This window comes from Eucyclogobius newberryi, unplaced genomic scaffold, assembly GCF_026437365.1.
Source record: "Eucyclogobius newberryi isolate DKJ021-1_F unplaced genomic scaffold, fEucNew1.0.hap1 SCAF_2, whole genome shotgun sequence".
Lineage (NCBI taxonomy): Eukaryota > Metazoa > Chordata > Actinopteri > Gobiiformes > Gobiidae > Eucyclogobius > Eucyclogobius newberryi.
In genome coordinates this window covers 44,558,794-44,586,442 of record NW_027315834.1, presented here as the reverse complement: position 1 = coordinate 44,586,442, position 27,649 = coordinate 44,558,794, and the positions used below count along the sequence as shown (strand labels likewise).

General features: G+C 44.2%; 1 protein-coding gene across 3 annotated transcripts; it reads right to left on the bottom strand.

Moving 5' to 3' along the window:
* Nucleotides 1-1,401: 1,401 nt before the first annotated feature.
* sema4d (sema domain, immunoglobulin domain (Ig), transmembrane domain (TM) and short cytoplasmic domain, (semaphorin) 4D) lies at nucleotides 1,402-27,649 on the bottom strand. Of its 3 annotated transcripts, none has more exons than XM_072453202.1 (17): nucleotides 27,535-27,649; nucleotides 21,660-21,774; nucleotides 17,872-17,927; nucleotides 7,159-7,292; nucleotides 6,611-6,756; nucleotides 6,474-6,536; nucleotides 6,178-6,273; nucleotides 6,005-6,098; nucleotides 5,793-5,909; nucleotides 5,551-5,702; nucleotides 5,299-5,474; nucleotides 5,055-5,211; nucleotides 4,744-4,966; nucleotides 4,443-4,555; nucleotides 4,202-4,365; nucleotides 4,072-4,118; nucleotides 1,402-3,996 (listed from the first exon to the last, which is right to left on the bottom strand). In XM_072453202.1, exons 4-17 carry the CDS (start codon nucleotides 7,253-7,255, stop codon nucleotides 3,002-3,004), a joined length of 2,640 nt encoding a protein of 879 aa, XP_072309303.1. In that variant the 5' UTR covers nucleotides 7,256-7,292; nucleotides 17,872-17,927; nucleotides 21,660-21,774; nucleotides 27,535-27,649; the 3' UTR covers nucleotides 1,402-3,001. The 3 variants fall into 3 exon arrangements, with proteins under 3 accessions (XP_072309303.1, XP_072309302.1, XP_072309301.1); XM_072453201.1 differs by lacking the exon at nucleotides 27,535-27,649 and adding an exon at nucleotides 24,676-24,903; XM_072453200.1 differs by lacking the exons at nucleotides 17,872-17,927; nucleotides 27,535-27,649 and adding an exon at nucleotides 24,676-24,903.

Sequence of the window (27,649 nt, the reverse complement as noted above, 5' to 3'; positions counted from 1 at the left end):
AAATACCCTTAGGGTGGACTACGAAACGGGAAAAATAGCATGATATGGGATCTTTAAGATGCATTTGGCCTATTCCATTCTACGGTTTCCTACACATTTTCACTGCTTCACTTTACAGATTAAGTAAACATTCATCATATCCTGTACAACCTCAAAGGCCTATCCACCATCTCCAATCTCCAATCATCAACTTTGCTTTGATAAAAACATAACCAGGCCTTGTGGGGCACCAATCAAAGTAACAGCCCATCCATTTTGCTCCAAGGGCAAACCTGGCCATCCACTTGAGGTTTTGAGTCAAACCCCTGGTCCAGAAGAACCTCAATAAACAAAGACGACGATTGTCTGCCATCTTCACATTTTAATGACCACCACAGCTTTCCTGTTGGAGAGAATCCAGCAAAATGTTATATAAACTCAATACATTACTAATAACTTTGTGTCAAACCAACTCATACACATTAAATTAACACAGGTACATCTGATACCAGTTGCTAGAATCCAGCTCAATTTACTAGAGTTGTGGCGTGATATCCGAGTTTTGTAAACCAAACTTTAGGCTCAGGTCTTGCTTGGAGCAGAGCTTTCCGTGGACTCTGAGAAGCTCTTTTAGTGACTTCCAAACCAATCATGAACTTACCCCAAACTCAAACTAAACCAGCTTCTAGCAACAGGTCTCTGGTGCATACTCATGAGTTATATGTATAAACAGGGACATACCCAGGCCTTCTCCCACTTCTTAAGCTGCTGTTCATGCGCTGCAAGAGCACTTTCCCACTTGTTCAGATACGTTGACGGAATGTCTTCATCTGTCAAATAAATTGCATATCAATAATCCTATATTTGATCTGGCATACAAGTGAAGCAAAAACACTCCACAGCAGTTTGGATACCTCCATTGGGGAGTCGGAGGACAACTTCAGACACGTCTTTTCCTGTGCTGGCCTCAGCCACACAGCGGTATTGGACATCTTTGGTCATTGGCCCCTCCTGGAGCCAGATGCTCACCAGTACCTCGCTCTGACCCACAGGTCGGTGGTACTCCATTATGGGGCTGGTCACACTGTGCCCGTTCCTAAACCACTGAATGTGGACATCACTCGGACCTGAGGAGAGAGTTTGACTAGTTGACTCTCTTCCACACAACAGGGTGTGTATACTCAATACAAATATGATCAATGTAAAGCACTTGCCTTTGGCTGATACTTGCTCCAACCATTTAAATTTGCAAAGCATGGTTCAATCTTCATGCATTTTAATGCCAATACCTAACTCCATTAGCCATTCTACATCAATACAAAACAATCTTGAGTAAATAATTGTGCTCGCAAACATATGCAACTCTTCCTTTTAATACCACATGCTATTAGCAGCACAACAAAATCAAAAACACAAACAAGATTTAAAAACATCTTACAGAATTTATTCAGTTTCCCCATTTAAGAGACACCAGATAAAAACCCTAAATCTCTGTACAATGTCCAAAAGTATTTTCTATATATACATAACTTTACATTTTTACAGATAATCAAATGAACATGGGAACAGTAATTTTGTCTGTAACGGAAACAAACAAACAAAAACAAGTGAACAATGTGACTGAATATGTCCAGTCAAAATGAAGATCCAGGAGAGTCTCATTTCTCTTTGTTGACGTCAAACCACAACCAAACGTTGAGCAACTTATGACAAGACCAGTTTTGTAAAGGGAACAAGCAAGTTGTTAGTTCAAGTGTGGACCGGACACATGCAACAAGCAAAGAACTGAAAAATAGAAATGAGATTTGATAGGGCAGAAGTGACCCTTTCACATCAAGCAACCGATTGTGAGGAAGAGAAGTCGGGTCACTGTCAGAGGCACCACTCACCCAAAGCAAGGCAGAAGAGCATGAAGGCCTCCTGGGCATGAACGCCCCAGGCCTGGTCCTTCAGCAGAGGAGGCAACAGTCTCACCTCGGCCTCTTTGACCGGGCCAGTGTGGGCTTTGGCAGAGAGAGGGAAGGATGAGGGAAGGAGAGAAAGCGTGCTACATCCAGAGGTGGAGAGGGAGGACGAGGTGTCGGCAGACGGAGAAGCTGTGAAGGAGGAGTGATGGACAGAGAGAAAGTGTTGAGGAAAATTAAATCAAGTACCACATGCAAAATGGGTGAACAGACTCGTGGATGAGAAATAGATTTTGAATAGTAAAATCATCATAAACTACTTAAATAAATAAAATCTAAATAAGAGCCTACAAATTAAATTATCACATCTTAAATAAGCATGTCCATGTCGGTCTTCATTAAAATATTTGTTAAAAAAAATAAAAACGTTCAGATTGTTTCCAGGGCATGTGTTACAATTTTAGGCAAAACATCAGTGTGTACACAGTGGCACAAATATTAAAAGAACAACAAAAATGATACAGCAGTGGTTAGAATGGTTTCATTTTGGATTTCACTGTATTAAAAAAAACAAAAAAACACTTGTTATGTCAGCAGTACAACAGGTCAAAGAGATCAGCTATTTAAGAGGCAGCGATTTACATTTCTGTTTCTTCGATAAACCCTTCATTGCTCCGTTTATCGCTATAACAATGAACAAGCGCCTGATGAAAAAAATCTTCCCTGAGAAAAAAATAACCCAACAAAGCAGTAACTGTTTGGTAGCATACATCGCTTCAAAAAATGCTAACACTGACATATTACTTCACAAGGCTGTACAAAGTAACAAACTCCAATCTGGAAAACATCTAGCTAACTTACCAATTTGGTAAATTGTGTTTCCAATTTGGAATTAAATAGCTTTTCCTGCTGGACCAAGCATGTGCAGAGTCTACGCTTTCTGAATTTAAGGGAGGAAAGCTACAAGCTAGTCAAGCCAGGAGCCTCAGTTCAGCCTCAAAAACCATACCTTCTATAAGCAATACCTTCATTTTTGGCTTTTTGACAAGCGGAGGGAGACGGCATATGTATGGACTGACTCAATATAATCTAAAATAAAGAAAACATCTGATTCCCCACTAGCATTGAGGCTCCTCATCCGCATCTGCATACTCAATAGGCTGAGAGTCAGAATCTATGTCAAAGGGCTTCTCCGTAGAAGGGCTGTCGTCAAAACTGTGAACCTTCCCGTTGCCACACTCGGGTTCAGTTTCATATCCAGTGTCCCGAAGGGCGCGCAAATTGGTGGTGCATTGACTACCATTCTGTTTAGGCTGCTCAGCTGAGTTAACTTTGTCCGTTGTTGACATCTCCATTAGCCCTGCCTCACATGCCCGATACTCTGGCTGACTGGCGCTTTTGTGGTTACCAATAAGTGCAGCCCGCAAGCGGAGACAAGGGGCAGGGAGGTACTGCATGTAACAGTTGTACACCATTGCTGCCACAAAGAGGAGGAAAAACAAAAGGAAGAGAAGAAGCAGGGCTGTGCTGTTGTCTTGCTGTAAATATGATGTTGCTGTTGCTTCCTGGTTCCCAGAGCGGGATGGATGAGAGCTAGGTGAGAATGGCTGAATGGGCTGAGGCTTGTGGATGGGGGGTGGAGGTGGAGTTAGTGATGAGTCAGTTTGGGGTGGGGATGTAAAAAACTTTGTAAAACGGGAGGGGACCAGGTCTGAAGTTAGTGGTACTCGGTCTGTCTTACTGTTACCTTCCACAGTCTGTGCGCTAGACGCTTCCTTGCTGCTGGGGGTAGTGGTCACGTGACCTGCCTGATGAGGCTTGGTGGCAGGGAGATCCAGAGTGAGGATGTATGCAGCCAGCTGTAGGCTGAAGTTCTTCCCTACAGCAGGGGCCCATTCCACTGACCAGCACTCATAATGTCCCTGGTCCTCAGGGGCCACACTGTAAATAAGAAGTCCACTGTCACCAATCAGGTGAAAGCGAGACGCATCTGTGAGCTGAGAGCCATTGGCCTTCCACATCACATGGGCCAAGTTGGACGAGCCTCCACACGGCAGCTCTGCAGAACTCCCAGGTTTTACCCTCACTGGCTTGTACTCTCTCAGCGAGGGTCCTGCAATTACGAAACAAAAGAGGTCAAGAGGGTTTCATTTCACCGCTTTTTAACGTTGGAGGGACTTGAACACACCTGAAAGGCATCGGTCTGCATTACCCCTGAGATCCTGGATCAACCAACTGAAAAAGCGCACACACGCATTAATAAATGATCAGGTCTTAATTATAGTGTGCAAGAAAAGCTGAAATAATGTGCGACTTACCTCTCCCGATTTACCACACTATTGATGCATCTCTCTGTCCGTGGATCCCAAGCGCAGTAAGGATCTCGAGCCAAAATGCAGTCAGTGCAGGACAAATATTTCCCACACAGGAATGTGGGGAACTGGACAACACCAGAGTCTGAGCCCGCGTATATGGACTGTGTCTGTGGAGGAAATATAAACAGTTCTTGTGGTAAATGCAAAAAATAAATAAATAAATACAAACTACAAAGTCTCTGACCTTCGTGGACAGCAAAAGGTTTTTAACAGGCTCAGTGTTTTTCAGCAGCTGGATTTCTTCTATAGTATGGACATTTCCTTCATACACAACAGACTTATGCAGGATTCCTTTGTCTAAAAACACAAAATTGCACATCCAAGTTTTATGAAGTCTCATAATATTTGGCTTCTATTTTCTTTAACTGGTTTTATTATAATGCGCCTAAACATTTATTCCTTTTTGCCCTGTCAATATGCAGCACTTTGGAAACTGGTTGGCACACAAATGAATATAAATCTATATTTGGATAATGTATGCATACCTGTTCCAGTAAAGATGACATCATAAATATTTCCATCAAGCGCAGTCACACGGTCCACCACAATCTGAGTGTAGTTAACGTCTTTGGTGATGAGTCGAGGCCCATTGCCAATCGGCAGGACAGGGTCTTCCAGCAGAGGGTGGTCTTTCACAAACTGTAGAGTCTTGTCCGGCAGATGCAGGGAGGAGTTGATGGCTTGTTTGCGCATGTCGTTGTTAATGCACTGGGACAAGAGGAGAAGGACATTGACGTAACATTGTTATGAACAGTTATAGGACAGTAAACTATAGATGTATGTTCAGTACACTTACTGCACCAGGCCGCGGTGAGGGTGAGGCGCCATTGTGCCGAACCCATTTAGTGTGCGATTGTTCCACTGTTGCTTTCTGCATATATTTGCCTTTAGCGAACACATCTTCTACTGCAGTCAGATTGTAGGCACAAACCGCTGACAAACCAACATTTGCCCTAGACATTAAAGATAGAATAGCATAATGTATGGACTATATACAGGTTATGGATGAATAATTCAAGTTATGGACACTAAAGTCTAACCATTGTGAGGTGAAAACCCCATAGATGACTGTATCCCTCCAGTCTGTGGCTTTCAAAATGAAGACATCATGAACTACGTTGAAGACAAAGTTGAGCTCAGGCATGGAGCACACAAGTTTGGCCTTCAGAAAAGATGTCCACTTTTTCTGAAGAGTGCGTTGTCCTCCCAGATCACCCTAAAGAGGCAGGTTCAGGATGATAATACAATGTAACAGGTTGGGTAATGTACAAAGTACAGTTTTGTGTAATTACCTTACAGACACGCGCCACTCGAGGGATGAGCAGCTTGCCAAAGAACTCATACTCCACTGACACCTCAGTGAAGAAGAAGTAGATTTTGTCATCCTCACCAGCCGCCTCATTTCTCCCCTCCCTGATCACATCAGCAAAAACAAAACTTGGCTCTGCAACAAAGCAAGCATCAACATCAATCATCTCCATTAACAAAGATAAATGCCAGCATGAGACATTAAGCTCTTGTTAACTCAATTCACCATTAAGCCAAGATGTGGAGTACTCTGTCCGGAGGAGAGACTGGGGCGGCGAGTATCTGGAAATGATCGGCTCACTACCTAAGAAATTGTAAGTTGTACCAGTGTACAGTTCACCATCTATTTTAAAAATCAAACAAAAGACACAGAATATTAACATACAATATTTTTACAAGAAAACTCAAATGTATTTTAAAATGAACATCTCTACTCACCAACCATGACTGAGGTAAAGCTTTGATAGGGGTCAAAGGAGCATCTTCCTCTGCCGTCCTCAGGCTGACCGGTCAGAGAGAAATCAGCTAAACTCTGAAATATGCACAGAATTTCAATTGAAAGTTTAATGTGTTGAATGAAATAGATCAGAGACAGGGGAGTTTCAACTTACCACGTAGTCACACAAAGGAGTGAAAGCGTAAGTACCACAAACATAAAGTCGATCCTTATCAACGTGGAGCACTTGTATATAATTCAGACAGTCTCTCTGGAAAAAACAAACATTCAAATCTTAGCAATTGTTAGCTGTAACAATGTACTTTCCAAACGCCTATTTCTTATTTATGGAAAAGGGGAAACAATGCATATTAATTAACAATTACATTTAAACAAATGTAAATCTGCTAGATTATAGCCTGGCAGGTTGACAGAAAGATAAAGTCATACACACTTTTTCCACAGACTGACCTCTTTAGACTTTCCCTTGAGGACACATTTGTCCATAAGTGTTTCTTCAACGGTCCACTCAACCTTAAGACAGGAGAGAAAACATTTAAATACAAAAGAAGAGGAAGGAAGGAAAAGCCTATAATGCACTTCAATACCTTATTGAGTCTTTTGGTAATGTTGTTTTTGCTGAGTTCAAAGATGGCCTGCCTGGCGCCCACATACAGAGCATCTCCTTCCTCACTCAGCAGCAACGTGGTGTAGTTGAAGATGCCGGGCTCAGAGAATCCCGTGATGTCTATGTCTGATCATAAAACAAGGGCTTAATTCAAAAGAAATACTTGGCACTTAGTGTTTGCTACAGTAAAAATGTCAGACTACTTCACATTTTTCTATACAGGATACTCATTATAAAACAAGAATATTTTCCTTTAACTGGCCGCCCTCTGATAAGTGGGCGAATACATCTTTTGTCACAATATCTTTTGACAGACCAAAATGTAGTCTAAATGACAGGTGCCAAGAATAACAATTGCGATAATTAGATTTTAACTAATCTAATCCTACATTTAGAGCATGGTGTTTCTATTATCACTGCTGTTTGCAATTTATTTTAATCATATTCCAAACATTAAGGCTAGAGATGAAAAAGTTAGCCTAGTCGGATATAAATGGCGTGTTTGTTTGATTTCATTAGTATAATTACCTTGGTGTTTCCAGGACGATCGGGGAACAGTGTGTGGTCCATGGGTGGACACTTCCAGGAGCAGTCCCAGAAAGACACCCAGCACACCAAAGCCCATGTTGGACTCTGACAGCTTCGGCACGGTGAAGTTTCCTCTGCACAGAGAACAGGATGACAGATGAAGGCCGCCGCACGCACTCGAAAGAGGAAACGCAATGGAGAAATGAAGCTTTTGAAGCATGCTCATAGCAATCGGAAGAGGAGGTGCTCATCAGATTTGCCACATTTTCATAAGTGATAAAAAACTCTGACCTCTGACACATTTGTTTAACCTTGACCAAGCAAAATGTGCATGAAATGTTGAAAACAATTTTAAAAAGAAGTAACCCTTTACAAAATATACAAAATGAAAACTACAACAAAAGACACATTTTCCACTACAAAGATTGTGTTGTTTCAACCGTCTCTTTAACAGTAGAGTGGAAAAGTACTTTTACTGCACAGCTACAACATTTAAATGATAATAAGTATGTACACAGAATAGTAGTAAAATTATACTCTACAGCAGGTGTACATTTCTTCTATTGGCTCTTACTTTGAAAGAGAATTATATTTGGAAATTGGCTTGAGTAACATTACACTTCTAACTCTCAAAATAAACAGGTAATAATCAAAATGATCTGCAAAGACTCGGTTCACACACTCCACGCTTCGGCATCTTCGTTGCGACACTGTTGCCTCTATCACACTTGTATCGAGTTTGTTTTTCAAGGATCATGTATTATTGTCTGACACAGTCGATAATAATAATAATAATAATAACTTTTATTTATATAGCGCTTTTCAGTGACCCAAAGACGCTGAACATAATAAAAAAGGGGGGGGTATTTACAGACAGGGGGGGACAACACGTACAGAACACATTAATATACAGATAAAATGAACAAGACAGAAGAAGTAGAGAGAAAAAGATGGGGATGTAACAGGGGGTAGAAGAGTAGGCAATGGGGTAGAGGAGGCTAGGGGTAGGGGAGGTCATAGGCTTGGGTGAAGAGGTATGTTTTTAGGCGGGATTTGAATGTTGTGAGTGAGGGAGAGTGGCGGACAGGTTGGGGGAGGGAGTTCCAGAGTCGGGGTGCTGTTCGGGAGAATGCTCTGTCGCCAAAAGTTTTGAGTCGGGATGTTGGTGCAGTCAGGGTGAGAGAGGAGGAGGATCGGAGAGCTCGGGTGGGGCGGTGGGGGATGAGGAGGTCAGACAGGTAGGGGGGGGCAAGGTGGTGAAGAGCTTTGAAGGTGAGGAGGAGTATTTTAAAGTTTATGCGCTGCTTGATGGGGAGCCAGTGGAGAGAGCGGAGAACGGGAGTGATGTGATCACGGGACCGGGTGTGGGTGAGGAGGCGGGCAGCGGAGTTTTGGACCATTTGGAGTCTATGGAGGGAATGGGAGGAGATGCCAGTGAGGAGGGAGTTGCAGTAGTCAAGGCGGGAGGAGATGAAGGCATGGATGAGGGATTCAGCAGCGGGGAGGGTGAGGCAGTGTCGGATTTTGGCGATGCGGCGGAGGTGGAAGTATGAGGTCTTGACAATGTGGCTGACATGGGGAGTGAAGGAGAGGGTGGGGTCCATGATGACACCGAGATTGCGTACCAGGGTAGAGGGGGTGATGGTCGAGGTGTCGATGCTGAGTGAAAAGGGACCAGTTTTATTGAGAGTGGATTTGGTGCCAATGAGGAGGAGCTCTGTTTTGTCACTGTTCAGTTTGAGGAAGTTGAGAGTGAGCCATGATTTTATTGTAGAGATGCAGGTTTCGATGTGGCTGAGGGGAGGGTTTTGGGTGGATTTGGTGGTGAGGTATATCTGGGTGTCGTCAGCGTAGCAGTGAAAGTCCAAATTGAGTTGGCGGAGGATGTGACCAAGGGGGAAGATGTAGCAGATGAAGAGGAGGGGGCCGAGGACTGAGCCCTGGGGGACCCCCTGCGTTACTGGGGAGAGGGTGGATGAGTGACCGGTGAGGGAAATTAACTCTTGCCTGTTGGTGAGGTAGGATGTGAGCCAGTCAAGTGCAGAGCCCTCAACACCCAGTTGGCGCAGCCTTTGTAGGAGGATGGAATGGTTTATAGTGTCAAAGGCTGCGCTGAGGTCTAGTAGTAACAGGATGTTGAGGGCCCCGGAGTCTGCAGAGGTGAGGAGATCGTTGAGTACTTTGACCAGGGCTGTTTCAGTGCTGTGAAGTGGGCGGAAGCCAGATTGGAGGGGTTCATAGAGGTTGTTTGACTGGAGGTGGGTGTGAAGTTGGGCGGCGACGATGCGTTCCAGCGTTTTTGAGAGGAACGGCAGGTTGGAGATGGGGCGGTGGTTGGAGAGGTTGGCGGAGTCTAGGGTGGGTTTTTTGAGGATGGGGGTGATGGAGGCCAGTTTGTAGATGGAAGGAACATGGCCGAGGGATAAAGACTGGTTGAAGAGGGTGGTGAGATGGGGGATGAGAGCAGGGAGGCAGGCCTTGGTTAGATTCGTTGGGAGGGGGTCGAGAGAGCAGGTGGTGGTTTTGGAAGCGGTGATGAGGTCTATGATATGAGAGGAGTTAACAGAGGAGAAGGTGGTGAGGGCAGGGAAGGGTGGGTGGTCAGGGAGAGGAGGGGGGGCAGGGGTGGGGGTGGTGATGGAGTTAATGGAGACGGCAGTCATGGAGCTGTTGATTTTGGAAATTTTGTCATTGAAGGCAAGGAGGAAAGAGTTGCAGAGGTCAGGGGAGGAGGGTGGAGTGATGTCCGGTGGCTGGAGCAGCTTGTTGACGGTGGAGAACAGGGTGCGAGGGCTCCGGTGGGAGCTGTTGATGAGGGTGGAGAGGTGGGCAGATTTGGCGGCTTGGAGAGCGTCACGGTAGGAGGAGATGTGTAATTTGAAAGCTTCGGCGTGGACGGTGAGGCGGGTTCTTTTGAGGAGTCGTTCGAGTTGGCGGCCAGTCTGCTTCATGGTGCGGAGTTCAGGGGTGTACCAGGGGGCGGGGTTGATGTATGAGACGGAGGAGGTTTTCCAGGGGGCTAGGGAGTCAAGGGAGTCGGAGAGGGTGGTGTTGAGCATGACAGCATAGTCGTCGGGGGAAGAGGGGGGGGAGTCAGGGGGGAAAGCAGAGGATATGAGCTGGGAGAGCGTGAGGGGGTTGACTGACTTGATATTGCGGTAGGTGATGGTGCGTTTTTTGGGGTTGTGGGGCGAGGGTAGGGGGGCGGAGAAAAGGATGCAGAGATGATCAGAGAGTGGGAAGGGGAGGGGGTGGGGCTTAGATATGGGTAGGAGAGAGGAACAGACTAAGTCCAGAGTGTGGCCTTTGGTATGGGTGGGGAAGTCAATATGTTGGGTGAGATGGAAGCAGTCCAGGAGAGAGAGGAAGTCGGATGTCAGTGGGGCGTTGGGGCAGTCAATGTGGATGTTGAAGTCACCAGTGAGTAGGAGGCGGGCAGAGAGAGAGGATGCGATGGTGAGGAGTTCAGACAATTCAGTGAGGAAAGAGGGGTGGGGCTTTGGGGGACGATAGATCAGGATAGCGGTGATAGAGTTGGGGAGGGAGAAGACGAGGTATTCAAATGATGAGATGGATGGAAGGTTGAGGTTCAGTTCAGTGATGGATGTAGATTTTTTATGAATAACAGCAAGACCTCCCCCACGCCCGGAGAGGCGGGGTTTGGCAGTGTAAGTGTAGTTGGAGGGAGTGGCTTGGTTGAGAGCATAGAAGTCCAGGGGCTGTTGCCATGTTTCACAGAGGAGAAGCAGATCAATGTTATTGTCCAGTAGCAGTTCAGATATAACAGGTGATTTGTTGGCGAGGGAGCGGCAGTTCATCAGTGCAAGGGAGATGGATGGGGGCGCGGAGATGGATGGGGGCGCAGGGGTGGGGGGGGCGGAGGTTGCTGAGGTTGGCAGTGCGGCAGGTGGGGGTGACAGGGGGGGGAAAACTAGTCCAGAGTGAGGGGATAGGTGAGCCGTCGTTGGAGTGTTGGTTATGGGAGAGACCAGAGCCCCTGTGGATGTAGCGGGGCCGGCGAAGGATCCCAGCTGAGCTAGCTGCAGAGGCAGCAGCAGCTGGGAGACGGTGGTTATGGTTGAGGAGGTGAAGGTCAGCAGCGGTGTAGGTGAGTAGGCGAGAAGTTGGTGGAGCGGTGGCCTGGAGGCGTGGGAGTGATAGTCCGAGGAGGAGATGGAACGTAGCAGCAGATGAGAGTAATCCAGTTAGAATGTTGGCGGTGGCTAGAGGCTGGTTAACTAGAAGCTGGTGGGCAGAGAGTTGTGAAAAAGCAGCAGTGGACCGGGTGTTGAAGCTGGTGGAGTGAGTGGCGTTGGTTGCCCCAGACCTTGTCTGCACGGCAGGGAGGCCCCGCGATACCATGACGGACCTCCGCAGGTGTTAAGCCAGCTGTTAGCTGGCGGCTAGGGCAGTAGATAGTCCAGGAGTGAGGGAGGAGATGAGCGATGGACGGTGCAGTAATGTCCGATGAAGTTAAGGAACAGGGATGTAGACAGAAGACAACACAGAGACGCGGGAACAAAACAAAACAATGGAAACGACTAACAAAACAAAGACGTTGGGACAGAAGCGGCAGTCCACATACCAGACGCCGGCGTTGCTCTAGCCCAATCAAGACGCATTTGAGTCCAGTTTTGTGACCAGATCGCCCCCGTCTGTGGAGCGGGGAAAGCAGAGAAACGGGGCTGTACCTTGGTTGTATGGGGCTGCTTTTCTCCGGGTGGAGCCGGTGCCCCGCTCTCCGTGTCTGCTCCTGTGGCGGGCTGGGGCCACACCTTCGCCCAGGTACAGACCTCCGGGGCGGCGGGTGCGGGAGCGCGGAGCCGGTGTTCGGGCGTGGAAACGCCGGTGCAGCGGAGGAGAAGCGGCGCCGCTCGCTCGTGGTGCGTGCGGCTCGTGGTGGTGCGTGCCGCTCGTGGTGGAGCCGGTGATCGGACACGGAAACGCCGGTGCAGCGGAGGAGAAGCGGCGCCGCTCGCTCGTGGTGCGTGCGGCTCGTGGTGGTGCGTGCCGCTCGTGGTGGAGCCGGTGATCGGACACGGAAACGCCGGTGCAGCGGAGGAGAAGCGATAGGTTTGATGGTGGTGAACGGAAAGTAGATACAGCACCAAACTGGTTGGACCGGTTTCACATATTTAAACATCTAAAAACTATTGACTGACTCCTCTGTTTTGTCAAATGTGTGTCGAGTATAGCAACAAAAAGAATGAGATTCATAGAAAATAAGAAAATGATAATCAGCACACACACAAACATTTTTGCAAGGAAAAACTACAAAACATGTTAAAAAAAAGCTGTATTCGTAGTTGAATTTCACTATAACAATCAGTGAATTTTCATTTACTTGTTTTTATTGTTGAAAAAGAATTCCTGAGGCCTGTTAAAGGGAGCTGGATTAGAAGGTCAGCGAGGTAACTTCGGGGTTAAAACTTCAGCGGCCTTATTAAGAAGGTTCACTTTCTGTTGGGGCAGATCTCTATGGCAACAAGCCGAGATTATATTCATGTGTGTGACTGGTCACTAGGTGTCGCCTCCATATGAACGCCGTGCCTGAGTTTTCTTTGATCCCTTATTTCCTTATATACGTTTGTGATATACATATACTTTCTTTCTCAATCGTTCCGATTGGTCGGTTGACGCTAACCCCGCCCCCTGCCCCCTGCCCGCGTTCGTCTTCCTTGAGAAAATCGTGGGTTTACAGAGCGAGTTGTAAACCTGTTTCGTAGTACGGCTTATCCAGAGATGCTCATGAGTTTGCAGCGTCTTTGTAGCACGATCCTGGAGTCAACAAACTAATGAGCACTCACACATAGCTAAAACCTCAATACGTCCCCTTTAAGGGACTTGCCGTCTGTTACTAATATGTTTAAACCAGGGGGAGGAGGATCATACAACTGCTCTTCACAAATAGATAATCAATTATTCCTACTGCAGATTGTGAATAATACAGAAGCTGTGATTGAATATTGATTTGTTTGTAAAGGACAACAAATTGCCCCAGAGCTCTGACCCCTTTAAATGAGATGTTTTTTTCACAAGGGCTTCCACTTACTAAATCTGGTGAGGGTGGAATCCAAGTGCAGCTCCAGCCCTGGCCATGGACTAACATTTTCTAAAGAGGGGGTCAAATAAACAAGGACCCTTTGTTTACGGCTGATGAGGGGAGCCCCTAGTGCACTGCCCCGCCCCCTGACTATACCCCTCGTCCCGGCCACATCGTCACATCGAGAACCAAACAATGAACAGAGGAGGAACGAAACAAGAGACAGGCATAAACTCTCATATAATTCAGCTGCAACTGGATGAATCAGTAGTACAGATTCATTATTTACGTGAGGTTCTAAAACAAGTAAATTTGCTACTAAATAATTTTAAAAGAATGATTGAACAGAGACATTAATCTAAGTTCAATCTTCTCAGCATCTGCCCAGTATAAATCCTAACACAACAAGACTAATTTCAGAGAGGTTTAAAAGATCTTCCATCTCCTTTTGAGAAAGACGGTTCGAGTCACAGAAAGAGTGAACTGGCAGCTCTCCTATGCTGCAGAGATTTAGAGGAGTGGTCATACTGTTCACAGATATTTAAGACGGTCCCCATGCTGGCAGGACTCTTTGAGCCCATTGTGCTCTCTTACAAGCTCCTTTGGTTGGGCAGTTATGGTGACACCTGCTCGGGGCCTTGGGGTTCCCACTGCACTGGGAAATGGGCAGAGAAACTGGCTGGATGCCCATAGACCACAGGAGACACAGGGGAAGAGTAACTGAGCTCATCTCTTCAAGAGAAAGCTGTACTCGCTGCAACCTGCTAATACTATACCTGCTTGAACATTCACAAGTGAATTTCTCGAAACTGGAACTATTGAGAGGAACTACAGAGATGGAAGTATAAGATGGCTCTGGTTGTTTTTACTATTGTTTCCTCCTCCTCAAAAAGTGAGGTCCATCTTTACTGAAGACATCTGATTTTGGCCTGATATAACACTCGTCACTCGCTCATTCAGAGGGAACAGAAGATGCTCTGCATCCTGTGAGTGAGTGGGGTAATGTGAGGTTTAGACATTCAGCTCCTGCCAACAGCTTCAAATGCCCAGCCTGTTTCCCACTAGCTCTCGGAACTCTCGTTCCATGTCCTCTGTAATCATTAACATCAATCCACTGAGAAGTCTTCCACTGCACTCTGCCAAGACGCTGCTAGACTTTTTAGCACTTTGTGATTTTCAATATTTCCAATCTCACTCAAAGTTACCAGTTAAATGTGTGGTGTTTTTATGCACATTTATACTAAATAGTGAGAGTGAAAGTAAATGGCCAAACCCGGATAGTGTGTCACTTTTCTACATTAGCACATTTCTGTATCAGGTGGACCATCTGCAGAGCACACCCTGCAGTGGAATGGTCATAGAAACCAGCTTATGATAAGACACTGCTTTTTATTTGTTTAAAATAAGATTAAAAAAACAAACACTGGATACAAATTGTTATGATTGACAAGATCATTGGGTGTTGCTACCATCTAAAGTTAGAAAGATTTTGCATTGCAGAAATGATAAAACAATGTAAGTGGAGAATTCTTTGACAAGCCTGTAAAGCACATGACAAGTATAAAGCTCAAGATTCTAGTTTAGCACTTGATAAGATCTTGCAGATGATATAACGCCCACTGGCATTTCTCAGTAATAGAGATTTTTTGAGATCTTCTGACAGTATATGCAATGTTTGTCCATTTTGTCATTTCTAGATTTGGAAAACCTTGTAAAAATTTCCCTGCAAAATGTTATGATTTTGCAACAAAGGGATTTTTTATTCAGCAGGCAACCAATTAACTAAATCTATGCTAGACACTAGAGATCTCATTCACGAAGTTACACAGTAGTGGAGATACATTCAAGGTTAAACATCCCAGGAATAGTTAACTGGGTGCATACAGTTTTATAACTTTGTTATTTAGTGTTTGTTAAAACTGGCAATGCTCCAGACGTTCATATGACATCAGTTAGCAACTGCAAAGCCAAGATGTCGTTCATAGCAGCATGACATTAACATTCGGGCCTCTAAAGGCAGTGCAGCAGCATGATGCAGCAGTTTATGCAATATTCATGCAGCCCTCAGTCTCACGGATGGGAGAATTCAACTAAAAGTGCACTATCAGGGCTTCTATGGCCTGTACATGGGGAACTACCTCAATGCAGTATAGGAGGAAATTAAAAAGCAAACCTTCATATTGAGTATAGCCAGACCATCAATGACAACCAAAACGTCTAAATTGAGGAAAAGGAGCTTGTGTTAAGGCAGTATTACAAGTAAAATGGAAACGCTCGTATATAATTACTAGTTGTTGAGCCCCCGCTGAGCTAGCATGTCAGCCTTAAGTGGCCACAGCAAAAGGCAAATGAAGGGTCAGGTCCAGTAAAGGGTATATTTAGTCTGCCTCTGGTGAGCTCTTTAAAAACAACACGCCCTTCTCCGTGTGTCACGTGGAGCTGGAGCCGTCTGAAGCGCGGCCCTATAAACAAACATACGCATGCCACTGATGTACGCCTGGAGCACAAGGGCTTCTGTGTGGTGTTCCCTTCACAGGCATTTCTCATCCAACCAGAGAGAGGAACCGAAAAAGCAAACACGTTTAACTGTGACAGCGTCGGTAGGATGAGGAACATATAAAACGTTTAAAGGATGATTGTTGACGAGTAGAAAGTTCCTTGTGTGCACTGCATCTTTGCCTCTTCTACACAGTGTGCAGGTTGAGTCTACAGTTCCGGTGGCAAAAGCAAAGGGAGCATTTTTATGTGGGATGGTCTGGTTAAGTCATAGACCTTTCGCTCGGTACCATTTCCTTGGAACTATAATGACAGCAAACAGGCCTTGGGGCGTATAATCTTGAACTATTTTAGGAAGCCGCAGAGTCTCCAGTTGAGGTCCAGCACAGACGGCCTTGTGGTTTGAAGTCGGTGTGGAAGTTACATCGGTGGGTTCTTTAAAGTAGCAATTACTGAGGGCAGGTGTCCACTGTAAAAGACAAATGGCCCACTATTCTGAATTAAATATATAAATCATTTTCCCACTCTACTTGAACGCTCACGACGGCAAATCTTCCATCTTCAAAGGGCGCAATGATCATCAGATGCCCTTCCGACAAGTTATCCCGACTTTCCACCACCACAAGGCAGCGTCTGACCTACTGTGGCTGGATAAAACTAAATATTTCCGTGCTTACAGCAGATTCCGAACGGAACAGGGACCGTGCAGGGCAGCTATGAGCTTCACACTATACTTCAGTGAGGAGTTCTGTTCTCTAGCAGCTTCTTTGCTGGCCCCTGATTTCACGGTAGTAATTTGCGACACACAGACAAAACCTTTCTTTGGAGCAGTGGGTAAAAGCACAACCCATCACCCACGGGTCGTCTGAATGTGAACAGTGTCTCCTCGTGAACTTGCCATTACACAAGAGAAAACCTAATTTCACAGTTCTCCAGAGCAGGTCAAGAAGGTCAGGCCAAGTTTAAAACAGAGTCTGTTCTGGACCAGGGATATAGAATTTAAAGATTTGCACAAATATTACACAAGATTTTTTATGTTTACATATATACACTATTACAAAACTCAACAAGGAGCAATCAGAAATGCAGAAAAAGACAAATAGTATCAAAAAATAAATACATTCTTATTGCATATTCTCCCGTCTGGGCGCCGCCATATGACGTAATCTTGCTTCCTCTTGTATTAGTTAACATAAGGCTGCCGACCTCAAAAGAAATAGGTTAAACACGGACTAAAAAGTCATTTTCAGGCCGCACTTGGAATCGGGGCGTTGTCGACTTGTTGGTCACGTGAACATTGGACATTTTTCACAAATTAACCTACTTATCGCATGTTTCCGCGGTGAGACTTTTCCCCTCTTTCTCCACTTACATGAACGGCGTTCCCGCTCGACAGCAAGTGCCATTGCAACGCGCCGATCCGTGGCAAAACGAGGCAAAAGTGGGCGGGGCGAAATAAGGTCAATAGGCTAGGGATTCACAATTTAGATATTGCGATGTTTCCGTATCGTTATTGTATGATATTGTAATCGTGAGTAGATTTGCATGTATTATTTGTCAGTGACCAAGTACAAACACATTCATCAAAAAGCTACTTTCCCCCTTCCATCCGCAGCACATTTTAAAACACACCTATAATCATTGGCCTTTGAGAGAAGATTGAAATAAGAACTTTGAGACTACTAATCTAATCTACTTTCAGAACATGTTTCTAGATGTTTTTGTCGGCCTAAATAACTGTCTTCACTTTGTAACAGGTGTGACCGTACAACATAAAAGGTCTGTGTGGAAAACCAGCTGTGTTTCATGTAAACATTGGCTACAATACAGAGAACACGCACCGCAAGCAACACTCAGTTTGTAATGAAGCGCAAGAGAGCAAGAAATAACATCACACCCAGGGAACAAAGAACAGAATATAGAGACATTACTGAGCGAATTATAGGCCAAAAGCAAGCGGATTGGCAAAATAAATCAAACTGGAGGGTTTATGCAAGGCTCCAACGCCACATTTGGGGGGGAATAACACTTGAAAAAATAAGCTGGGGGAATAAAATAGGAGGAAGATCGCAGGTGATAACAAAGAGTAGGGGAAGCATGCAGCATTCGTGTTGAAGCATGCAGGCCAGCGAGCAGCACTGGTGAGAGGCAGGTGGAGCAGGAGAGTTTCTGACCTGTGGCTCGGTACAAGACGCGATGCTCTTCTTCAGACAGTTATAAAATCGTCACGCTATGGGGAGTGGAAAAAACAAAGATCATACATTATATTCAGCAATGACAGTTGAGGGTGGGTACAAAAACATCTCTTGTACACCAAAATAAACACATAAGAATCAAACTAGCATTGTGAAACCAAAGTTATTCATTTAGCCCCTCGGACAAAGCGTCAGGCTGATGGTGCGTACGCAGACCTATGCAGTAGAAGCAGTACTTGAAAACAGTGTGTGAGAACTAATACAGTAAAACCCACAGAGAGGAAAGTGATCTGTCAAAGCACGTAAAGCCTGCACAATTTTCACCACAGCTTGCTTGACCCAGTTTAACCACATTTCCTTTAGTACAGGTTGTGAAGCATTATATAACTACTGCATCATTCTTCTTCATTAAATCTTATCTCAAAATTGCATGTTTTGAATCAAAACAATTTTGACAATGATCATATGTCTTTGACATGTGGCAAATTATAGGACATTTAATTGAAGTGAATGCAGGATAGGCTATGGCTACAATCCGGCCTGTTTATATCATGTATCATGCATGTTCAGATCAAATAAACAAATAATACTAATAATAATTTAAAGGAGGAAAATGTTCTTCAGTGCTTCTCAGACTGGTGGAACGTGGATTCCTCAGCAGTTCTAATATTTGGGTTATTTTCTTTTTGCTTAAGCGTTTGCCTTCAAATGCACAGGGGTCAAACTAGGAGCGTCGGGCGCAAATTGGACTCCGCAGTGTGAACGGACCATTAGGTGCGTTTGCGTGAAAAGAGAACGACTAGATTAGATCATAACCAATATGTAATTTGGGGGACTGATAATAATGACACTGATACACAAAGATTCACCTTCGCCCTCCGATGCAACTGCTGTTGTGATTTTGGGGGTTACAAAAATAAATTTAATTGAATTGAATTACTTCCAGGATAAGATCAAAATATACAATTAGCAAAAATCAGCACTCGGCAAATAGACTACTAAGTATACTGTTGCTTATACATTTTGTGATTTGGCTGACTTGGCTGCTCTTATAGGTTGCATTGTAGAGAGCCCATACAAAGATATGATGGTCCAAATGTCACGTGATGTCACAACCACAGTTCAGTTTGACCAACACTGTTATAGCTATAGTAATCCTATAGCTATAACAGTGTTGGATGCCTACTTTACAAAATAGAAATTATATGCACGCGCTGTCGTGCCACGCAAGAGGAAATGTGCAAAAGCAACACTTCTGCAGTCAACGTGTGCACAGCGGCAGATCCCTTTGTTGTCTCGACTGACGGCATCAATGACATGTTGGGAGAAGATGACAGCTCCAGAAGACAGATGGGTTTCAGGCCAAAGGTTGGATCACCCTCGACATCTTTAGGAAACGTTTTGACTTTTGCTGCCTCTGCTTCCACAAAACCTCTGACAGCTGATCCAGAGTGTGCGATAGACCCCAATGACACCATGCTTTTACATGTTTTAGTTCTGCATGTCCAGAGTGGGTGTCTGGGTCACCGTAAAGCCCCACTTTGCGACACAATGGTCTGGAGAGGGGAAAAAGAGGAAGTGCAGATGTCGTGGGGGTCCCGGTGTTATAATTGATGACTGGACTTGAATGAGAACTGACCAGAGACAAATCTTTTCAAGCATCTACAAGGCCAGTAATGTCTCAACAGGGCACAACTCTAAAGCTTTGAGAAAAAGCAAACAAAGTGACGATCCACTGTGCTGTGAATCCCTATTGAGCTTACCAATGTCAATATCAGCTATATTTGCAACTATGTTTGTAGCATTGTCTCCGCAGCACAATCTGGTAACATTTACTTTTACTACTTGTCTACTTTTGCAGAACTCATGTCTGAGAAACGGAACAGCTCGATCAGATTCTATAAAAGATGATGTGAGAAACAGGAAATGTCAGACCAGTTTCTTATAAAAGATGTCCGATTTCAGGTAGCACAAGCACCTGACCACAAAGCCCAAAATAAATTCGACAGACAGAATTAATTACTTATTGTTTTATTGAGGCTTCAACGACATCCAATATGCGCAAAACAATGAAGGGTCTATTCTTCAACTGGTCATAAATCTTGACCTATTTTGAATGATGCAACACTCTCCAAAATATCCAATGCAAAAACTCGGTGGAATTCTCATTACCCAAATCCATGCAAACGAGGGGGGGAGGGGGGGGGGGGGGGGGGGGGGGCACGGACTCTGCACCATTTCATACACACTGACAAAAGCGCCGCGCTGAAGGGGATTACGCAGGCTTGAATTTGCACAGAAAGAATCCCTGTCTACAAATACTACGCCGCAAATCTATCTTAAGAGACTTTGCCACTCCATATCATCCCAGTACAATGGAACCAATTCATTTATGACAAATACAAGAATCAAATCATTATAATCGTCTCTGAACTAGCCGTTAATCATACGCACAGGCTTTTCCCCCGTTGTACTAATATGTGCGCTCTTGTGCCGGTATCTGGGAAAAGTAATCGGAACGCTGACATTAAGGGAATGTCTACCACGTTTGTTCACGACTGAGCTGGAGAACATAAGGGGTGTTTGTGAGAAGAACTAGGCAGTGGCGTTCTCCTCTCTTTGTATGAATCTTAAGTAGTCCCGTGTAGAGGGGGGGCTTTGTTTGCGTCCACTGTTGGGGGCAAGTCCTCCAACTTTTCCCCTCGTTTCCTTCGGGCATAACATTTATCATTCTTCCTCGACGGACAATCATCGCTCTAGATGAACTGGCATTGAGCGGACAATACATGACCGCCCTGCGCCTTTCAGCTTCCCCTGTTGCTTGGATACCTTTCACACAACATGACATCACAGGCTTGGAGACTTCTGGCATTTATTTGAACTTGACTGAAATGTACTTTTCGGAGACTAGCATTTTGGTTGACGAGACATTAAAAACTCATTTGCGTGTGCATTTCTTCAAGGGGTTCAGAGCTTGCAATTCCAAGTTCCTTTTCTTTTCCCTGTGAGCTTTGAATTGTTAAAATTGTGCTCTACACATTGCAATGAGTCATCCCCCTGCATCTATCTTTATCTTTTTTTTTTCTGTCACTTTGAGCAGGTGCATACGTGTTAAGCACAAGACTAAAATCCTAACCTTTGCCTTGATTCACATTTGTAAATTCAGAGTCCAGAGTCTCACTGAACTGCCACTTTCATTTTCTGCACATAATGTCTAAAGCTTGCTTGGTCTTTGCAGTGTTTGTTCGTATCCCTTTCAGCTGACCGCCCGGTAACCACTTCATATGAAATTGGACAGGAGATTATTTTGCTTACAGCGCCAATATTGTCCAGTCTCCTTTTCTATGAAACATGGTCAGGAAAAGACCAAACCCAAAGTTGACAAAGGAGACAAAAGAGGTAAAGCTGTCTAAAAGGGGGAAGGGACAAGAGGGGGGGGGGAAAGTGCAGCAGGACAGGCGGGATCATAGTGTCAGCTCCTTCAAGTGCGTTTTTCCAGCTAGCAACAGCGGTCGGAGACATAGCTGCACAGTGAATGAAATGCAAATGTCACTGCTTGTCTGCATTGGCAAAACAGAGTGTCTTTATGCCCCTCGATGACCACAACATGCTGCAACACTTGCAATCAAAACCACAGCTTCTGCCCTGGTCGAAAACTCAGCACTAAACGTTGAACAACAATCTGGAACAGTTGAGCAAACAGACAAACACTGACCCCGGGCCCCGACTCAAGCCGGAGCGTTGTTAAAGTTGTTAGAGCCACTTACTTGTCCGACATGGCCTCGGCTAGTGAATAGTGATTCATTGAAACTTCTTTTCACTTCTCCTCACACGGTCGGGAAATGTCAAAGTCTGGCCACAGAAGAATGTCACAAAAGCAACCTGAAAAAGAGAAAAAGAAAAGTTTACCGTTGAACGTATTAGCAGTAAGATGATCATGTTGAAATCCTTTATAATAAAAAACAGGGGTTTATTATGACGTATATCAAGGTCAGTAAGAATGCCGATGCTAACTGCCGTGCGTTCTTTTTGTTTTATGTTCAAGTAGTTCTAATCTTGACCCTGCTCGATCGCTTGGCCAGTGCAACCCGGACGTACGGCAAATCGAACGCTCCTTCACGTACAAATGAACCGTGAAGCCAATCTCCATATTTGAAGTATATACAACTTTTACTTCATGATATTTCAGTCATTTATCTGGTCATCTCCCTAGTAACACGTTAAAGAGGGTGTCGCAAGAGTTGCTAAGCGATTGCTAGCATGAGCATCCAACGTCTTCTTATTTAGGCCCATGATTCTAGCGACAGTCAAATCACATTCTGTATTACTGCACTGTAATCATCACCATAGTAACAAACAAACGCTCAACTGCTGTGATTAGTTTCATGTGCTCAAATGCTGTGATTATTAGCATCACTAACTATTTTGGTTTGTGGCAGTGGTACAAGCGCATTAAACAATTCGGATCTGTGCGTACGGTAGTTCTGATGCACTTCGCAGAGCAACACTGAGGATGTGTTCCATTCGCTCGGAGGACGAAGAGTTAGAAAATGGAAGATGGCTGCTCCCTGCGTTTGGTGAAGGATAAACACGTGACGGCCTCATCAGTGATAGTACGGGTTAACCCCTAACCCTAACCCGTGTTATTTTACCTTTATTTACTCTCCACTGTCGACCCGCTGTCTGAACCTGCTCCTGCTCTGCTTCTGTAGTTATAAATGCTCTGTTATGCTAATGTTGCTAACGTCTACATGGAGCACAGAACAAAAGCAAAAATACATTCTCAAACTGTGTTTTACAAACTACAAGAACGAGCATCATAAAACTCTGCATTTAACAGTCAATGCACAGCTCCTCTTTGTTTAATGCTTACACGAGTAATCAGCTAATTTGCATACTATCATATATGACATATAATGACATAATTTTTGTTTTAATACTTCTGTATATATGTGAATTTGGATAATTTCCAATTCAACAGATTTGTTTTAAGGCCTGTAACCATAAAGTCGTTCAGTTTACATATACATATACATTGCTTGTACCCGTGCACATTTATTTCAATAAAACCGCTTGTAATGTTCTAGGGATACAGTAACCATGGTTACCAAAGCAGCCAACCAGTCAGCTTGTCTGCATAAAGAGAAGGAATCCTTTGGACAGCAAGGACACAGCACAAGACCAATCACACAAGAGGAATGAGGAATGCATTGTTGAGTGGAGCGAAAGAATGACACTTGAATAACATCATGCCCAACATCAACAGATCAGGGGGAAAAACATTACAAAAGACAATTTAGGGGGGAAAAATGCTTTTGCTTTACACTTTGTGCCACTCTCCTCAACCTTGACTCTAAATTGAGCATCCAAATATGAAGGATTAGCATGTTGCAATACTCTAAATACAAAAGAGGCATTATGAGTGGCTACAATGACATGTGACAGGGCAGCATGCATGAGAATATGCAAGAGATCTTAATCTGTTTGGACCATTTAATACGGACTAGACAGGACAAGCTCCATAATCCAGTTTTAACACACTTAAACCTGATGCACAAAGCCAGGAATTACCTCATAGATGGATTACATGTGATAAAGTGTAAAGTTGTGATAAAGCTGTCAAGATGCTAAATTTGAGACTTAGTGACAAGATTATTATTATTTTCTTTTTAATGCTCACATTTGTTTAAAAGGAAATTTACATTGAATTACAATCAGTCAACTGAACCTGGGTTGCCAGTGCCTTAACCTGCAGAAGGAGTCTGGACTGCATTGCATGAGAAAGCTCAGAAGCTCCAGAATACACTCACGGAGCTGCAGAGGCAGCACCAGCAGTGACTCATGATCGGCTTTAGGTAGTGGTCATTCAGATCAGAGAAAGGACTTTGGCTTTGTCCACTGATCAGAAGGTTGGTAGTTCGATCCCCGCTCCCACAGATGAACACTGTCCCCCCCAGTGTCTGCTGGTGTATGAATGTGTGTGTGAATGGGTGATTGGTTTCTTGATATTTTTAGTCTATATTTAACCAACTTAGGTATTGAGAGGTTCATGTGAGGCTCATTATGCTTTTTGATTGGATAATTGTCTTGAGAACCAATACACCAAATGAAAACTTCAACAACTTGGCCATCATGTCCAATTAAGAATAAATTAACATTACACTATTATTTGAACTCGACCTGGGAACACAGATCATGTTCATGAAATTTAAAATAAAATATTACCCTCCCTTTAAAATATAATGATACAATTTATTATATAATAAATAATTTTAACACTCTGCAGTTTAGAAGTTATCCATTTAAGATTCAACTGAAATTAAAACATTAACTAGCTTTCACTTTATAAATGTTCTAATCTCTAAACTTCATCGTCTTGAGTTCTGCTGCTGATGCAGGGATTTGCTCAGAGCTAGACATCAGAGCTTGAAATGTCGAGTGTATAAACTTACCTTGCATAAAAGACATAGCCAAGTGCATCAATCATAAACTAATGGACAATCCAACAAGGCATAGTAACCGGGGGATACGGAAAATGCATGAACAAATAGTACACTATAAAATGAAATAATATCAACTGTCTGGAATGACAAATGCAAAATGGGAGACAAGCCAACATACTATCAACTTATCACAAGAATCATGTGGGCTACACCTGGATCCTGAATCATCTACTTCTCAGTGAAAATGCAGACCAAAGGATCTCTAAACCTACAGTGACAGCCATTAGTGACAACCAAACATCAACAATTGCACTACACTATGCTCACAATGCAATCTTACCATAATGTCAGAGGGAAAATCCTGCAGGTTGACCGAGAAACGCTGCTGTGGGTGAGGCTCTTCTCCCCTGGTGTTAGTAAAAGTCTCCAATGGTTTGCATGACAGGCAGAAAACAACACCCAGGAAGACTGGTCTGTCACCTACCGCTATGCAGTCAAGCCTCTGCTGCCTCCACTTGATCAACAGCTCTCTCCCTGATCTCTTTCCATAAAAACACATGGAAATGGGAAAAAATCCGCCACATACAACGTCATGTCAGTGGTATTGAATGTGGAGCGTGTCAGGCGCTGGCTGCGGCGGAGCACGGCACTGCTGAGATCGCGCCTCTGGACCAGCATCAACATACAATTGCTGAGGAGGGGGAGGGGGTATTTGGGGTAGTGGACATGGGGGAAGGGGTTGAGGTTAGGGATGTGTGCATTTGTCGGTAGGAGTGTGTCTTTTGTTGCGGAGACGTTATTTTCTTTCTTTCAGGTCAAGTCATGAATGGGCACAGCCTATCCAGCTGCTGCTTGGTGTCAGCTCTGCTTTTAGCCCAGGGTGAGGAGGACAACCACAAATATGGTGAAGTGTGGGCACTGTGAACCTCCAAGGTCTGACAAAACTTGGGAAATGCCTCCTATCCTCATAGATAGACTGTGTTGACTGAAATCAAATCAGTGGTCTTCATGTCTGTTGCTCACTGCGTTATGAAAGTAGGCTTTAGTGACACACTTTTCTCCCTCTCTCGAATACTCTTTTCAGAACACCCTAGCACGCATCACTGAACCTCCTTACACTCTGCACTGAAGCCAGGGCTTTGACTTCAATAAAAAATGTACTTCTATTGTTGCAGTTGTAATTAAAGGACTACCGGTTGCTTATTGAAAGACAACGGTAGTAGTAATAATAACACCATAGGTGTGGCTCAGCCTTCTAGTGTTACTGTGATCTATTACAACAAAAAAGAGGAAACTAGTCATGACTCTTTCAAAATCATTTAATCTGAAATCCGGTGTGAATGTTTTTGAATCATACCACTATTCTGGTGAGACATCTCTGGAATGCAGCGATGCATTATGCATGGCCTAGGACACAATGAGCAATCGGAACATATGAACGTCCACAAGAGATAGTTGCCCAAAAAATAAAGTGCTTAAGGCCAATGGGGTTCTGGGCCTGAAGTTCGATCTGAGCCAGCACAGCACACCTCAAAGCTCACCTCTAACCTCAAACTCCCACAGGACATAAACAACTACCCCCACTGCATACATCATTGGTCTCGGAATATATTACACTCTTTGTTTCATTTTTTTAATAAAACAAATCTAATATTTGTTTTATTTAAGCTTGTTTATGCAACTATCAAATCCCAAATGATCATAACAGAGACATGGCTTTGATTCAGCTTCACAGCAGAACATCACATGCTGTGTGGGCAATGAAGTGTTACAGTTTAAACCATTTGCCCAAAGTCCAAAGCACCTATGAAGAGTGTAGACGCTCACAAAGCATGGACAGATATGTGACGTCTCCTTGAAATGTCTCCACTGAGGTGTCAAACTAATCCCATCTCAATGTAGAAGTAACACATGCACTTGTGTGACGAGGAGCAGCTACAGCAGAGGAGTACTCCAGTCATTATCCCTGTTTTCATTTATTAAATCATATAATGTCATAGTCTGACAGGACCCAGGAACACATTCAAACCTATCTAAAACAAGCACACAATTCAAGGTTAAAACTCTGTTCAGTAAGTGCTGACAACAGAATTCCACCTCATTATATTGATAAGGAAGTGGAACTAAAGAATAAAGATGATTTTGCATGTCTGTGTTTATCAAGCAGCGCTCTGTGTAATCCAGTTAGACATCACATGTTTCCAATAATGTGCAAAACAAAACTCAAACACAAACTGTTATTTGTGAAAGCATTTTAGACTAGAGCATTATGGCTGGTATCAATGCATAGCCCATGTTTATAGTTGTGTTAAAGTGACAACTTGAAAGTGGCACACAGCCAGTGGTTTAATGATTTGTTTGCAGCTGGTGAATGATCATAGAGCAATATCCTGCTGGAGCCTGTTCCTCTGGCCTCCCTCAGGCTCTCACTGACATAATTTGGACTTCAGTCCCTCCACCAAACAACCGGCCAATCATTGGACCAGATCAGTGGCACCCCATGACCAAAATGACCTCCAGAAGTCAATCTGCTGAGGCACAACAATCGATATGGTGCAAGTCAACACTGGGGACATTTGGGTCTGTCTTTAGTGAAAAGAGATATGCTGCACCTATAACCCATTAGTAAGCATATAGGCTGCCAACACATTCAATCTATATCTATGAAACATTTGTATATAATGCTAAATATCAAGTTTACCTAACCGAGAGAAAAGAAATGACATCTCTTCTGATTTCAATGCATTACCGTCACTATAAAGGACCTTTGTTATTGCAGGGACCAACCACTTGATTAATGCGAGTCTAAACCTGCCCATGACCCCAAGAAACGAGGTGGTTTTAATGGAAAGGGGTTTATTAATCTACACCATAAATACTCAAGCCTAGGCCACAAATCCAGTCACAACATCAATAAAGTGCGATAACTTAACGCAGCGCCGCCGTTGTTTCATTAAATAAATTAAATTAAAGGTTGAACCAAGGCACGAGTCAAAATACTACATTATTCTACGTCAAAATCCATTCAAAGTGTTCCACAAAGACTGAGTCAACTTTGCCATCAACTTTCGCCACCAACAGAAACTTTATAGAGCAACAAGTGCAGCTCCCCGCGGGTCGCGCGCGCAGAATAAACCAGCTCCAAACTTCCGTCAGTTAGAATTATGTGCGGGATTGAACCAAAGCAGCCGTTACTCACCGCGCGCGGCGTCTGCTCGCGGTCCCGCACAGCACAAGGATCCGCGGGTTCTGCAGGAAGAAGCGTGTCAAAGTGTGGCTGCTAGTGTGTCTCTCCGCGCGGCATGGCGGCTCTG

Bases quoted from the DNA above. Each gene is read 5' to 3' on its own strand.
- sema4d (XM_072453200.1), bottom strand. From the start codon at position 21,697: ATGAATCACTATTCACTAGCCGAGGCCATGTCGGACAA. The intron at 5,212-5,298 runs GTTAGACTTTAG...TTTAATGTCTAG, and splicing joins GGGGTTTTCACCTCACAATG to GGCAAATGTTGGTTTGTCAG. The intron at 3,997-4,071 runs GTGTGTTCAAGT...TCGTAATTGCAG, and splicing joins TGCAGACCGATGCCTTTCAG to GACCCTCGCTGAGAGAGTAC.